This window comes from Zootoca vivipara, chromosome 3 (assembly GCF_963506605.1).
Source record: "Zootoca vivipara chromosome 3, rZooViv1.1, whole genome shotgun sequence".
Taxonomy (NCBI): domain Eukaryota; kingdom Metazoa; phylum Chordata; class Lepidosauria; order Squamata; family Lacertidae; genus Zootoca; species Zootoca vivipara.
Genome location: NC_083278.1, coordinates 81,537,424 through 81,553,276, shown reverse-complemented (window position 1 = coordinate 81,553,276; position 15,853 = coordinate 81,537,424). Strand labels below are relative to the sequence as shown.

The 15,853-nt window shown below is 47.2% G+C and overlaps 1 protein-coding gene across 2 annotated transcripts; it reads left to right on the top strand.

The window, feature by feature from the left end:
* The first annotated feature begins 5,244 nt into the window (after positions 1-5,244).
* LRRC73 (leucine rich repeat containing 73) lies at positions 5,245-15,538 on the top strand. Of its 2 annotated transcripts, none has more exons than XM_035108208.2 (6): positions 5,245-6,605; positions 7,646-7,806; positions 10,132-10,254; positions 12,221-12,321; positions 13,347-13,530; positions 14,995-15,538. In XM_035108208.2, exons 1-6 carry the CDS (start codon positions 6,334-6,336, stop codon positions 15,063-15,065), a joined length of 912 nt encoding a protein of 303 aa, XP_034964099.1. In that variant the 5' UTR covers positions 5,245-6,333; the 3' UTR covers positions 15,066-15,538. The 2 variants fall into 2 exon arrangements, with proteins under 2 accessions (XP_034964099.1, XP_060128902.1); XM_060272919.1 differs by having other exon boundaries at positions 6,603-6,700.
* Positions 15,539-15,853: the final 315 nt, after the last annotated feature.

The following is a 15,853-nucleotide window of genomic DNA, read 5'->3' as shown; positions in this document are numbered from 1 at the left end:
AAGGCTAGTTCCCCTGTCCAACACCATCTCCTTTGTCTTGCTAATATTTAGATGCAAGTTATTCTCTAAGCACCATGTAGATACTTTTTGAACCTCCCCCCTGTACACTGATTCATCTTCACCTGTAATTAGACCCATTAGGGTAGTATAATCTGCAAAGTTAATAATTACAGTGGATGGATCAGATGAAATACAGTCGTATGTATGCAACAAGTATAGGTAGGGACTCGGCACACATCCCTGTGGGGTGCCAGTGCTGAGCTTCAGGGAGGTAGATATAGCATGTTGGACTGTACTACAAATGAGAGGAGGAGGGGTAGGCAGAAACCAGCAGGCAGATCCCAAAAGGTTTAGATCCAAGCTGTTTTATCTTCCATCAGCAGCAAGAATCTCTCCATGGATATGATGGAAGCTTCCCACCCAATCAGAGCTCCACGTTGGGTGAAATATTACTGTATTGCAGGGGGTTGGATGAGATTATCCTCATGGCCCCTCCCAGCTCTTCAATAGTATGATTCTATGAGCCCTCTCATAGATCCCTACAGACAATAAATGGGCCTGGTAATGAAGATATCACAACTGTCACCTTCAAAGCAAGGGTGGGGGAATGAAGGGGAAGATGTCAGCAGCTAGCTACCAAGCAATAATGATGACCTCTTAACAGAAGTTGGATACATCCCTGGAGTCCTCTTTCCTACGCTATTATGTCTAATAACAGTCTTTCTAATGAGACATGATTTAATTGAAAATTGCAACTGATTTTGCTGCAGTTGTAACATCCATGTCTCAAATATTGTGCTGGTCCAAAGGGCTGAAATGATGCCTCATTCTCACTGCTTTACCCTGGTAACTGTCCCACAATCTGTTTTCAGATGGAGGCTGATTAGTTATCATAAAAAAAAAAATCTGAAGAGGGGATTTAATTGCTTAAGATTAATAAAGGGGTTTTTTTTCAAAGCTGAAATTTCTATGCTACCTTTTCCTAATTTTATTATGTTGGCTTCAAATATTTTAGGCTAGGCAAGTGTTCCAACAGCAACTGAAGAGCTACAAAAAAGAAGGAAAGGTTTGAAATGCAAGCCTATCATGAACAGCTTGGCCTAATTAATATATTAGTGAGGAACCATAAATCATGTTCTCGAAGCTACGAACATGAGTTTGACCAAACTACGGGAGGCAGTGCAAGACAGGAGTGCCTGGTGTGCTATGGTCCATGGGGTCACGAAGAGTCGGACACGACTAAACGACTAAACAACAACAACATAAATCATATGAAGCTGCTTTGTTTCTAGACTGGAACTCTTTGCATGCCTTTATCCCTAGATCTTTAAAACTGTATATAACCAGACCATTAACTTGGCCTAGTCCAGTAACTTCCTGACGGAAGCACTTTAAGTAATTTGAAGTTTGAAGTTTGTTCAATCACCTGATAAATGGCAGGCACCTGATATTCTTTACCTTTCATGCCATAGGATGTTATTACATCAATTATGCAGACCATATTGTCAAAGCTTCGGGGTTGTCATCCGAGTCTTCTCTGGCTTGTCCTACTGTTTATTTTGGTTACAGTGTGCAGCCTTTGGAGAATCAAATGAAATGCAAGTCCTAAGCCAGATCATCTATTGCAAACTGCAAAATGGCTATTATATTCCCCGATATTGTCTTTCTTACTTCTGTGTATTCTAATTCTTCTCATTTATCCTGCAACTAATGCTCAAGTGATTATTTTATTCTCCCCCTTAATTACAAGACAAAATGGATTTTGCTTGGAGTTTGGACTCTGCATTAGCAGATTAGTTATATGTAGAAAGTTCTCCACTTACACGGCTTATGATCCTAATAGTCCCAACCCCATTCAGTCCCACTAACATTTTCATCTTTTATTGCTCTAGCCATTATCTCTGGGCTTTGCTCCCCCCCCCCCCGCCACCCTCTTGGTACAAATCTCCTAGGGCTCTTGATGTTACAACCCATTGCCCAAGAAGAAGGGGAGAGTAGCAGGAGTTTATGCTCCTTTCCTCTGCGTTCCTAGCATTTAATTAATTGCAGAGAGCTGCAGCCAAAAAAGCCCTGCACAGTATGCTTGCTGAAGTAAGCAAAGCTTCTTTGTAAAAATTGTGCCTGCCAGGCTATTTTTTAATACCAGCTGCCACCCTCCAGCTGAGGAAAAGCAAAATCATGGCTAGATTAGTTTAGACCACAAACTCCTCAGGGCAGAGAATTGCATGACTGAGCATACTGCGGATGAATGCCTCCTACCCTTTGCTGTCCTTTGAACTTTCTGCCAGAGCAGAGGAACTTCAGTTTCCTGGCTCTTTTTTCCAGCCTATCCCTTAACACCACTATTGCTAAAAAAAAAAAAGAGCTTGTCATCAGAGTTACTCACACCTACTGCTTTTCTCCACACTTGCAGCTCCTCTTGATTGTGGGCACTTCAACACTTCTGGTCACCATGTCTTCATATGGTACCATAAATGTACATCCACAATGCCATAAGAAAACAAAGAGCAACCGTCACTGGGAGCAAGCAGTAGCAGCACAGAAAGGAGACAGGATTGTAACAGTGAGAATGGGCTACTCAACAAGACTTGGCGTGGCTGGTGAGATCTATTGCTCACAGAGCCTTCATGCACCCATCCATTTAGCTGAGGCCCATACTATTAATTCCACTGAAGGAAATTCCTTCCTCGCCCCTCTCCAGCTGTCAACATCCACTGTTAGTTTAGCACACTGGAAGAGCACAAGATTTTCATGCAACTGTCCCAGGTTTAATCAGATGGAGCTAGTATTCAGAAGGTGGCTGAGTAGGATGTACTCATTGCCCTAATAACCCCTTAAGGAATATCTAATTCAGCTGTAAACAGATCCCGAAATGAATCAGATGTGTTCATATCTGTGTTCCTGTAAAAAGCTGCTTCTGTTCACTTTCCTTCAGTCTACATGGCAAACGGCACTTAAGTGAAGTATAAATTGTTTTCCAATTAGTTAGCACTGTGTGCGCATATGGAATGTTACAGAAAAGTCTCAGGTCTCTGCCCTGAGGCAGGCAGAGAATGTGCAACTCAGTCACATATGTTTAGGCTTGATTATGAGCTTAGTTACCTGTAGGTCTACCTTCCCCAACTTGGTGCCCTCCAAATGCTTTGGGAATGCTGGCTGGAGCTGACTGGGACTGACCATAGTCCAAAACATCTGAAGAGCACCAGGTTGGGAGGGGCTGCTGCTGAGGTAAGCAAAGAGAGCTGGGATTACACAGGTGTTCTGGGAGACTGTTCAATCTAAGCAGCAATGGAGGAAAGGCAAAGTGGTTCCTCCCCAACTCCCTCATTCCATAATGGCAGTAAGAAGTCTTCCTGGCCTGCTCTGGGTGGATATACTCATATACAAAAGGTTCCTTCAGTTGCAGACCTTGCTTTATCTTGCATCTCCATTTCTGCTTACACCCAAAGCTGAAACACAGATTAAGAGATGTGTGTAATCTTTTAATGCAGTACAGACCTCTACTGTACTGCCCTTTGGCTCCTGCTCCTGCTGAGTTCATGAATACAGGAGGAGAGGAGAGCCACTCAGAGCAGCGTTTCTCAACCGCTGTTCCGCGGCACACTAGTGTGCCGCGAGACGCTGGCTGGTGTGCCGCGACGTGCGGCGACGAGAAGGGTGATTTGCATTGTCACGTGCCTGGCGGCCGCCAATACACAACATTAACCCGCCGGAAAGGAAGCCGGCCGGGTCACAACGCGGGGCGAGCGCAGCTCTCAACAGCCACCACCACGGCCTCGGACGTGAGAGGCGGCCGGCGGGTGCTGCTGCTGCTGTTTGTGTCGCTCTCGCTGCTCTTGCTGGCGGCGCCCGGGGCTTGGTCGGTGCGAGGCCGCGGGCCGACAAGCAGAACAGCCTCCGGAGGGCAGCCAGCAGCGTCTACGAGGGAGTGAGCGGCCTCTTCGGCGAGGAGCACGTGCACGCCCTGCAGAAGGTGAGGCGCCTGGCCTGGACTGAGGAGGGGCAGGCCCGTTGCTCCCGGGGGGTTGTGCGGGTTCCAATGGATATTTTTACAGGACACATCTTTATGGCAATATTTCTCCTCCTCTTTCCCAAAGCTCAGTGCAAACGACTGGAGGGTGGTTTTACTTTACATATAGTCAATATAGGCACAGAGTTAAATTTTTTAACTTTTTTAATGGTGGTGTGCCTCGTGATTTTTTTCATGGAATACGTGTGCCTTGGCCCAAAAAAGGTTGAGAAACGCTGACTCAGAGAACCAAAGGCTATTTTTACTATCATTTTGGGTGTTCCACTCACCCACTTGCATGAATCCTACAATAAACTTATTTGGATGACATTCTTAAAGTTGAATGTATTTCCTGCTTTCTTCCCTGTCAGGGACTCAAAGTGTTTTATAGATAAAATAGGAACAACTAAGAACTTTTTGAAAAGAACAATAATTAAAAACAATTAAACATATAATCAAAACTATATATAAACAGAGCAGATCTATTAAAAACTTACAGACGAAAAAACATCCCCACGAGTGCTTCCATTAAAAGAAAGATGTGGGAATTGTCTTTATGACTGCAGGAGAGGTCTTGCTGGGAATAAGGACCTGGACGTGCGGGGAGGATGTCCAAGCCTGACTTCTCAGCCATTTTGGAAACGTGGTGCTGGAAACGGAAGGATCTACCCTCGTATCTTAGCCACCGCTGCCGCTGCCGTTTAAACTAGACAGATAAAACAGACATATTCATGCCTCCTGTTACTCTTTGAGAGGCCCCCATCCGAACCTATTCTAAGCTCTGGAACTTGCGCCGTCAAAACGGGGCGCCTCTGAGCAACTACAGAGTTCATTTCTCTCATCGCTGCTGAGGAAGCGGGGAAAAGCTACCGGTAGTCCCAATCCCACCCACCCCCCACGACCCCATTCCCTCGAAGGTCAGTCTGGGGCTCTGGGTCACAGGGTGCGGCTCGGCCCACGATCCGCCGCACAGTAGCATCCAAGAGATGGCGCAAAGCATCTCGCCGAGAGGGAAGGCGGAGGTCTCCAGGACCCCGCCCGGCCCCGGCTTCCTCCACCAACCGAGCGCCTGGATCTAAATGAAATCCCGTCAGCCCCGGCCTCACGCACAGCCCCTGTCGGCGGGGAGGGCCTGGAGGTGGAGCCCGGGGCAGGACAGCGCGCCTGGGGAGGCGGCGGCGGGGCAGCAGCCGCGTGGCCCGGCTTGGCAAGAGCGCAGGCTGCGGTGCCTGGCTGTGGCCATAGGAACCGGCGCAGCGCCAAACAAAGCTGGGTCCTCCTCCCGCCCCGCCACACGCGCACCCTGGGGGCATAAGGAGGGAGGAGACAGCGCAGCTCCGGTCTCTGCAGCGGCGCTGGCGACCCCGTCCCGCCGCCGGCACTATGCGCTGGGCGCTGCCGCGGGAGCCGCCGGTGCGCTAAGAGGAGGAGGAGCAGGCGCGGCGGCCGGAGGAGGGACTCGCGCCCGGGAGTCGTAGGATCTGGCCCGGGCCCGGGAGTGAAGGCGGAGCAGGTGCGGCGGCAGGACGAGCCTCAGCGACCGAGGTTGCATTGCTGTGGATGGCAAGGAGGGCGCCGGGGAAGGGGGAAGATCGTTCATAGACGACTGAAGCTGGAGGGCACGGCAGCCCGCCCCCCCTTCCCCGGCGGACACGGCGGCTTGTTCTCCGATTGCGCAGGAGCCTGAACACACACACACACACACACACACACACACACACACACACACACGCTCGTTTTTCTTCTATTCGTGTGAAATTCCAGAAAGGATCTGGCACCGATTTGGATTTGCATTTCTTGCTCCTGTTATTTCAGATTGCTTGGCATCTGCCTGCACCACCTTAACCCGGTCTGCTCACCTTACCCTCTTCACAACCCTGCTCTGGACTGGAAAGCGCTCTGCTTTTGACATATATTAGAGAGTACCCATTATTGTTCTCCACATGCTTTAATTTGGATTTGCACAGAATTTACCTTGATGCATCCGGGTCGCACAGAAGTTTCTACGCGGATCCGGCTTGCGCAACGCTTAAAGCCGCTTTAAGGAGCACCTATTTGAACTGCGTACAAGAAGTACTATATTCTGGACTGAGCTGAATAGCACATTGAACTCGGGTATTGTAACATTGCACGGTGGCCTCCAGCTTCGTTTGCACAGGATTGCACAACCGTCGGTCCACTGATTTCCTTAACGCGCTCCTTACCTCTTCTGAACCGGATTGCAAAGCAATCCCTGCACTGCTCTGAATTGCACGTTGCTTGCACAAATCCGGATTAGCGTTACAGCTAGCTGCTGAGAGTGTTTTATTCACAAAGATATAAATATGTTGCCGGGATCTATCCAGATCTCTGGGGAGACTTTATCAAGTGCCGAGATTCGGGATATCTGTGAGAGCCTGAGAGAGAACTCCATCAAACTGCTTTCGCTCCGGGGCTGTCAGCTTTCCGACAGAGATTTTGGCCGCATCTGCAGGGGGGTCGCAGAATCTCACTCCTTAGCTCAACTTAATCTTAACTTGGGGATTGTCTCCAATATCAATCGGGTCAAGCAACTGGCTGAAGCCCTGAAGACCAACCGCTCTGTCCAGTCTTTGTTGTGAGTAGCCCTCTACTTAGTAGGACTTGAAAAAAGGTGCCCAGTTCTGCTGGCAGAAGTCTTGCAGTCCGATTCATATGCATGTTTACTCAAAAGTAAGCCCCATTATGTTAAATCTTGCTCACAGCTAAGTGTGCATAGGATTGCAGCTGTTGCTGGTGGGCTTTCAAAATTGTTTAGTGTATCTGTGTAGTCCAAACCCCATTTACTGGGAGCAAATCTCATTGACTTCTGAGTAGACATGGATTGAGCCGTTAGTCCTTAACACCTTTTACCGGTAACTAACCTTTGGCTCTAGGTGCAAAGTCCCCCCTCCCCCACACACACACCAAAAGGGCTTTGAGGGCAAGGTTGTGATTCTAATCCAAAATAGTGATAGCATTCTAGATTATTTCAAACCCAATACAGATTAATCTTCTTAAACAGAAACAGTGAAACTTGCATTTGGGCAACATTTTATTACCCTAAGCCAAATTCCAGTACTGTATATCTCAGGGCCACCTCATGAGAAGAGAAGACTCCCTGGAAAAGACCCTGATGTTGGGAAAGATTGAGGGCACAAGGAGAAGGGGATGACAGAGGAGATGGTTGGACAGTGTTCTCGAAGCTACCAACACGAGTCTGACCAAACTGCGGGAGGCAGTGGAAGACAGGAGTGCCTGGCGTGCTTTGATCCATGGGGTCACGAAGAGTCGGACACGACTAAACAACAACAAATATCTCAGGGCAGCAAACCCAGGACAAAGCTATGCATGTTGTGTCATAAGGAAGAGTAGGACACTGAAAAGCAGGTTTGGGGGTGGGGAGGAAACCATAGTGATAAAGGAATCTGCTACCATGACAGAAAAGGAAGTGGGGAGTAAGGAAGCAGATTCGAAGACTCCTTTAATGAATCTTCGTCTTTTAGAGTTGTTGGTATAAATCGCCCCTGTTAACTTACCGTATTTACTGCATTTCTTTGTCATAGTTAGAGCTGGGTGAAGTCAACTGCAACTCTTGAGGAACGGTATTTTAATTCCTAACCATTTATTCTTGCACAGCCTCCATGGAAGTCCCCTGACAGACGCTGGTCTGGCTCTTCTGAACCCAGCACTCTCCATCCATCCCTCACTAGTGGCCTTGGACTTAGGGGACTGCATGCTGGGTGATGAAGGTATTAACTTGATCTGTGGACTGCTCCCTCCTGATGGGGCCAAGTCAGGTAAGCAAAACTGGATGTGTGAAGTTCTTGTATACCTCTGGAGCTCATAACAGACTTCATATATTTGTTCATACAGTTCTACAGTTGGAAGGGTTGTGGAGGTAATGTCCACTCCCTGTTCAGAACAGGATCTGCAATACAGGATGCAACCACGGCATCCCTGACAGATGGCTGTCCAGCCTCCGCTTAAATACTTCCCAGGGCAGCCTGTTCTTTGTTTAACAGCCCTAACCATCGGGGAAGTTTCTGTTCCAAAATTTGCTCTCCTGCAATTTCCACTTGCTAGTTCTGGAACAACAAAGAACAAGTCTGCTCTGCTTTCATCACATCCCTTTAAACCAGGCATCCCCAAACTTCGGCCCTCCAGATGTTTTGGACTACAATCCCCATCATCCCTGACCACTGGTCCTGTTAGCTAGGGATCATGGGAGGCCAAAACATCTGGAGGGCCGCAGTTTGGGGATGCCTGCTTTAAACTATTGTTTTTCTTCTTCGGAGAGTAAAGAGACCCCCTGACAAATTGTAGCACTGAGTTTTCAGCACAGTGAAATTATAGTGAAATTTACTCTGTTGGCTAAGGATCTGTGGCTTGCTAAGAATAAGTGGATTCTCATTCTGGGAGAGAAGGTATTCAGAATAGAAGTAATTATACTTTGCCCTGTTATAGAACTAAACAGTCATTTCCCATTAAGTCAGTGTGAGGATCTGTAGGCTTTGCAGTTGTTTTGCTTTTTATTTTTGCAACTAAAACTTGATGCTGTCACATTAAAAGCAATTTTCCTTTTTCTGAAATGCCCTTTGCTGTAAATGTTATCTGTTGGTGCTACTCAGAAATATCAGCAAAGATTATTTTTTGCTGAAGGAATTATCTTGAGCTAAATCAAAAGTCTTTTGAGAAAAGAGTATCAGAGACTGGCGGACTGGAAAATAATACTTTGACCGAGTTTTCAGCCGTCCTCTTCCACTCTGCTGCATTAAGCATGCCACTAGGCTTGCAAGAGCAATCTGGAGGAAAAAATAAGGGCACTGAAGATCTGTTGTGTATTCTGGTAAATTTGGAACCTCAGTGTGTAACATGATCCATTAGAAAGAAAAATTGCCCCCTCTGCCTTTTTGAATGAGATCATCCTTTCACCTTAAAGAGCTGTTCTTTCTTGCTTCTTCTTGTCCTCCTTGTGATAGCACTTTGTCCTCTTTTGGGGCCTGCTGTTTCTGTGGTTGGGGTGGTGGGCAGCTAGTTGTGAAAGGGAAAGGAATCAGATACTGTAGGCCAGGGATCAATAACTTGTTGTCCTCCATATCTTATTGGATTCAAGTTCCCCTCATCTGTGACCATTGGCCATGCTGGCTAGGATTGATGGGGTTTGAAAGTCCACAACATCTGGAGGGATTTTTTTTTTAACCTGCCCTGGAATCTGCTGGTGAAGGGCGGGTAATATATTTTATAATAAAAACAATAAGGTTTCCCATCTCTAGTGTAGACAAATGAGGGCATCGTTCAGACAGTATCATACCAGAAAATTAACTCTGTAAGTATAATGCAAATTATTCTGCTTGTAGCCTGTTAGCATGTGAAAATTAGCACATGTTCTCCCAATGCTTATCTTGGGAACAGTTTCCACAACATTTATGTCTACAGTTACCAGACTCAGCTGAAGTGTGTGTTCACATGGACAAATGTAGCATGTCATCAAATGCTTCCAAAGTTGCAGGGCATTCGTGAACATTTAATTGTTATTTATTATATTTGTATCCTGCCCTTTCTCCCAAAGGAGCCGAGAGTGGCAAACATCAAAATGTCACATTCTAATAAAGCATTCACAAGATGACTTGGTACAGATTAGTTTTCCCTTCCCTTATTTTATATTTATCAACCTTGGGGATGTGGGTGCTGTTGGAGTTTCCTTTGCCAGCCACCAAAATGACTTGAGCCACTTCTGCTCCAAGAAACCTTTCAAAGGGTGGAGGACAGCAATTTAACCTACACATTTAATGTCTCTGAATGCAACTTGTGTTAACATACAACTGTCCCGCAGTTTGTTCTTAAGAAATCTGTCCTTTTAACCATCCTGATAGTTTTCCCAAAAGAGTGGTTAAAATGTGTTCCGGGGTTGTTTATTTTTTTTATTATTATTATTATTATTAGTAGTAGTAGTAGTAGTAGTAGTAGTATTTTAAAGCAAATGTAAAATGTGGAGTGGATATTTTAATCCACACCCATTATTTTGCAGGGAGAATAAAAGGGCAGTATATATGCAGTTGATTATAATCCTGAATACAAGAGTGAGATCTTGTCTCTGTGTAAACTCACTTGGCTTCCCTTAGGTTTGAAGGAGTTGACTCTCAGTGCTAACCCTGGCATCACAGCCAAAGGATGGGGGCGCCTGGCTATTGCAGTGGCTCATAGTTCCCAGGTGCGAGTGTTGAACTTGGACTACAACCCACTGGGTGAGAAGAGCATGGATATTGTGCACGGCTTCTCTCTCTCTCTCTCTCTCTCTCTCTCTCTCTCTCTCTCTCTCTCTCTCTTTTAAACAAGGGAGGATGTTGCTTGGTGAATGATAAAGAGCCTGCATCTAGGACAAGTCCAATCACAATCCAACTCGGCCCTTTCTCTTCATTATTTTATGTTTTTTTTAAATTTCTCAAGGCGGCAAACAGAGCAGATAACAAAACACTGTGAAACAAGTTTCCATTCCAATATTACACACACTCTGAAAATAAACACAAAGCTAATTTAACGTTTCCAAAACCACCATCATACTAAGGTACCAGAAAATGAATTAATCAGTCAAAAGCATTTTTAAAAAGCTATGCCTGCAACTGCGGTATTATGATGGGCCCAGCACATCTTACTTGGCAAAGCATTCCCACATAGTTGGGTGCCATAACAGAGAAGGTCCTGACCCTGGTTGAAAGCAGCCTTGTCGCTTGAGGTTGAGGCAGCTCCTAGGTCCAAAACTGTTTAAGGGTTTTTAAAACCAACCCTAGCACCTTGAATGGAGCTTGAAACTAATCAGCAGTGATTAGTTTCTGATAACAGAAAACCAATATGATGGAATCAAATCACCAAACACCTGTGGGGCAGATTTACGTAGTGCTGTGTGAGAAGTGTAGGTGCTGAGCTGAGGGGGGGGGCCCTCTCCAAGGCATTGGGCTTTGGGAAGGAGGCGTGAGGGCTCTGATAGGGTCCTAGAGTCCCCCCTCCTCCTTCCTAAAGCACCTGAAAGGCCAGAGAGATGCTCCGTCCCTGGTCTGTACTTAGGTAGCAGCTCTCCAGGATGTTTCCCAGTCTCTGTGATCTGCCCTTGAGCTACAGGCCCTTTCCTTTCCTGATAGAGTTTGCATGTGTGTGTAAACTAGTGTCCCCTTTGTCTGGAATAGAGTTACCACCTTTGCACTTAAAAAAAGAGAAAGTCCTAAGCAATAGGCTATTAAAGAACCTGGCCATTCAAAATACGAAATGAAACCGACAATTGCCAGCCTGGGCCTGGGAGAATATAAGATAGCGGCCTACCATGTTCTGCAAGGGATGAGACTTGCTTCCAAGCTGAGGAGGCCTGAAGAGCAGCCCGCCATACACTTATGTGCACTTCCTCTTCCTGTGTACAAAGTGGCAGTAGTACCCGTCCTCTGAATGTTCTTTTTGCAGCCCCATGTAGGCTGCTGCCACTGGGCTCGGGAGTCAGACCATGCTTCTTCCCCCGCCCTTGCCTCCTCATCTTCTTCCAAATACAGCAAAGAGGAGAGGAGCCCCAGCAGTGGTTACCATGGAAACCACTTCTCTTCCCTCTCTGCAGCTGCGCTGCCTGAGCAAAATTGGCAGCTGGTGAGAGAGGAGACTAGACCAGGCAGCTCTCTCCTCTTCCCATCCCTCCTGCCTCAGGGAAGCAAATGTGAGACGTTCCTCAGCACACCCCACCTAATCCTGTCCTTTCAAAACTGGGTGAGGCCTTTCTTCTTTCTGCTGTCAGGGTTTACCCTGCAAAATGAGAGGTGCTCGGGCCTTAAAGCCTGGCAGAAGCCTTCTCCTCTGACCCAGAAGCAATACCTTCTAATTAAGACTAAGCTCAGCTAGAGGTTTTGTGCTGCTGCCACAGGTGCAGAGGGTGTTTTTTCCCCCTAGCCAACTTAAAAAGAGAAAAGCAGCAGAAAAACAGATGCACAAAGTGATCACTCCCCCCCCAATGTATTGTGCCTTTAACAGGCAGACATTAAACAGGTGCAGCACCTTTGAATGAGATTGGAAATCTGCACCTTTTGAATGCATCTGTGGCGTTCATTTATTAAACAAGTGCCATTGGGGGGTTGCTGGTAGAGTTGAGGTTTTTGTACTGCCCAACAAAATGGAATGGCTGCATGCAACATGGCCTCTGTGAGGTCTTCTAACACCTCCTGACTTTCTACCGTCTAGGTGACCAAATAGCAGGAATGCTGGCAGTTTCTGTGGCATCCAGCCGCACCCTCGAGGTTTTGGACTTGGAAGGAACGGGACTCACCAACCAATCAGCCTTGGTAAGGAGAACATGGTCCTTTGCTGCCTTCCATTTGCGGTGTAGTGGTTAAGAGCAGTAGACTCGTAATCTGGTGAACTGGGTTCACATCTCCGCTCCTCCACATGCAGCTGCTGGGTGACCTAGGGCTAGTCACAGTTCTTTGAAGTCTCTCAGCCCCACTCACCTCACAGGTTTGTTGTGGGGAAGGGAAAGGAGAATGTTAGCCGCTTTGAGACTCCTTCAGGTAGTGATAAAGCGGGATATCAAATCCAAACTCTTCTTCTACGTCATGGAAGTGGGCAGACTAGTTTCGTCTACTTTTATCTACCCCAAATGCACTCTTTCCTCAAATGCACTGTCTCGGGGGAAGTTTGTCAGGAAGACTGGAGCCCCTTTGCATTCTCCTTCCTTGGTTCTCTTGCCTCTAAGCTGAGTTCAAGGGCGTACCCACCACGGGGCAAGTTAGGGCAGCTGCCCTACTCTAGAAGCAGGGCTGGTGGGCAGAGGCGGAGCACAGCCCGGGGGAGCGCGAGTTCGCCATTCCCGCCGCACCGCGCTGCACCCTCCCTCCAGCTCCCCGCCGCGCCCTCAGGCAAGGCCAAGCGCGGCGGGGAACCAGGGAGCGCGGCGCGGTGGGCAGGAACGCCGAACTCGCGCTCCGCTGGGCTGGGCTCCGCCTCCGCCCACCAGCCCTGCTTCTAGGGAGGGGCACAGCCCGGCGGAGCGCGAGTTCGCCGTTCCCGCCCGCCGCGCTGCGCCCTCCCTCCAGCTCCCCGTCGCGCCCTCTGGCAAGGCCAAGCGCGGCGGGCGGGCGGGAACGCTGAACTCGCGCTCCGCTGGGCTGGGCTCCGCCTCCGGCCACCAGCCCTGCTTCTAGGGAGGGGCACAGCCCGGCGGAGCGCGAGTTTGCCGTTCCCGCCCACTTTGTGGCCCCTCCCCTTCCGTGCCTTGGCCCCTCCCCTTGCCCCCCCCCTAGTTTTGATCCTGGGTACGCCCATGGCTGAGTTGCTTACCAACCAGCCTCTTGACTCTTGTTCTGTTTAGATCCTGCTGGATATGGTGGAAAACTACCCAACAGCTTTACGGACGCTGATCCTGGCAGAGAACAACATCAGCCCTGAGCTTCAGCAGCAGATCTCCGACCTTCTTTCTGAGGGTGAGGAAGACGATGAGACGGAGACTCGTGAAGTCATGGCAAGGGAGAAGAACAACTGGATCTGCCATAGCAGTAAGTCTGCTGGGGCGGCCTCCACTGCGGAGGAGGAAGATTGGGGGGGGGGTGAAGCTGGGAGGGGGAGGCTAACCATGGGAAACCATGACATTCAGGGCCCTTAAAAAATTGAAGGTCACAAAATTTCAGTACTGGTATTTCATAGCATCATAGAATCACAGGGTTGGAAGGGGCCATGAGAGTCATCTAGTCCAACCCCCCCTCAGTGCAGGAATCTTTTGCTCAATGTGAGTCTTGAACCCACAACCCTGAGAATAAGAGTCTCATGCTCTACCAACTGAGCTAAAATGCACACATAGAAGCATATACTTTTGCCCCAGTATTGATATTAGAATAGAGCTTAGTCAGAGATGAAAACACATTCCTACACTATGAAATCTAGTCCTTGGCACAAATGCACTGGCAGCAGTAAACTGAAATGCAATCCAGCCGCTAATGATTTTCTGAAATCAACACTGCAAATTGGTTTATGAAGGGGTTATAATCTCCTGTTTGAACAAAAACCAAAGTCTGGTCCCCCATTTGGGTTCTTTTGTGTAATTATAGGGCAAAGTCTTCAACAGAAACCCAAAGATTTTGTAAAGCACATCTCATGTGCCTATCAAGCGGAGAGCTACCGTTATCTCCCTATTACAGGAGCATAGCTGCCAAGTTTTCGCTTTTCTCGCGAGGAGGCCTATTCAGCATAAGGGAAAATCCCTGTAAAAAAGGGATAACTTGGCAGCTATGTACAGGAGTTAAAAGGAAAATACTAGAGCAAGTTAAGTGTGGATGTCTAAGCACAGAGTTTAATCCAGCTTCACATTAGCAGGCCTCCTTTTTAACTGTGTATTTTGGAAAAGGAAACTTCGTTGTGTGCAGACTTCAAATCAAGAGGCAGCTCATTCTAATGGGTGTTCTGATACTGCACTTGGAGCCCAATAATTATAACAAAGGAGCTGCCTGCTTATGCAGCCCTTACCTTCCCCAACCTGGTGCTTATTTGAACTTTCATCATCCTTGACCGTTGACCAAACTGGCGGATGCTGGAAACAGGGAGGGCACCAGGTTAAGGTAGGCTAGTGGAACCACACAACCTGTCTGTGGAAACAGCACATATGAATCCAGGGAGTGGGGAGGAAGAGGACGGGATTCTACGTGGTCATGGTCTGCAGCTACAATTGTAATCCAATTTATCTGGGAGTAAGCCCCATTGAATTCAATAAGATACACTTCTCCATAGACATGGTTAGTATTGTGCTATACACTTTAGGCATAAAATGAATCTATTTAATTGCCAATTGCTTCACTTCAGGAGTATTCAAGGAGGTGCTTTCTTGAATTCTACTTAACACTTCATGTTCTCCTTTATAATAGATTTGAGTCTTCCTAGCCCTGTGCTTAGGATCCAGCTACAAATCATGGTTGCCCCACTTCCAAATCCTGTTCATTGGCTAAAACCACCTTTTTTCCATTTCACAGATTCTAGTTCCCAGATGGTCTTGGTAACTTCAGGCCTTGGAGAAAGTCTTCTAGCAGAAACAGAAATGTGAAAAGGAAACTCCCATTGCCTCTAATGAGAACATCATTTCCATGTATGTGGAAAGACTGTGTTTATTTTTTTAAAAAAGTGCATTCACACATATATCATGTGTGAATGTGTACTGTGCTTGTGTGTTTGCAAGTGAGTGTATGCACTAGGCAAACAGATGGGTGTGAAAGCCTAATGTCTAGGTGTAATTGCTGCGCCTGCCCTGAGTGCAGATCCACACACTGTGTCTTACTGAAGTCACTTTTAGCTCCACACTGGGACATGGCCCAAGTTAATCTCTATGTCTGTGTCACACAACTTGTCAGTTGCTTGTGATTGTCCAGTTGCTGTATTTTTAGGTCACACCATCCATTCTTGACTAATCTTTGCAGGAGGCTGTATTTATTCAGATGTGTATATTTATGTATAACAGATGCTTTTTATTGCTTGTACCTATGTCTTAAGTAGAATTTTATATAAAGTTCACAGAAATGGCCCAGTTGTGGCCATGAGGCTCTTTCCTTTCTAACTACACATCAGCAAGGCAGCTTCACTAAGGGAAATAATGCAACCTTATAGTAATTTTTGTTGCGCTGCCTCTAATGGGCCGAGAATAATTATTTTCCCCAAGTAAGCTGTAGTGCGTGCCCTTGGGTCCCATAATGACTCCACTAAGACACTCAAGGCAGTCACAGGTGCTACCAGAAATACCCAGGAGAAAAAATCCCATAGGGACAGTGTGCACACTTTGGGTGCTCTTATAGTACCCCTAATTTCAGAAGGTTGCATTACCTTGAAGGTAATAATGTG

Coding starts and splice junctions, on each gene's coding strand:
- LRRC73 (XM_035108208.2), top strand. CDS start 6,334: ATGTTGCCGGGATCTATCCAGATCTCTGGGGAGACTTTATCAAGTGCC. Junction 12,322..13,346: donor TCACCAACCAATCAGCCTTG/GTAAGGAGAACA, acceptor TGTTCTGTTTAG/ATCCTGCTGGATATGGTGGA. Junction 13,531..14,994: donor CAACTGGATCTGCCATAGCA/GTAAGTCTGCTG, acceptor TCCATTTCACAG/ATTCTAGTTCCCAGATGGTC.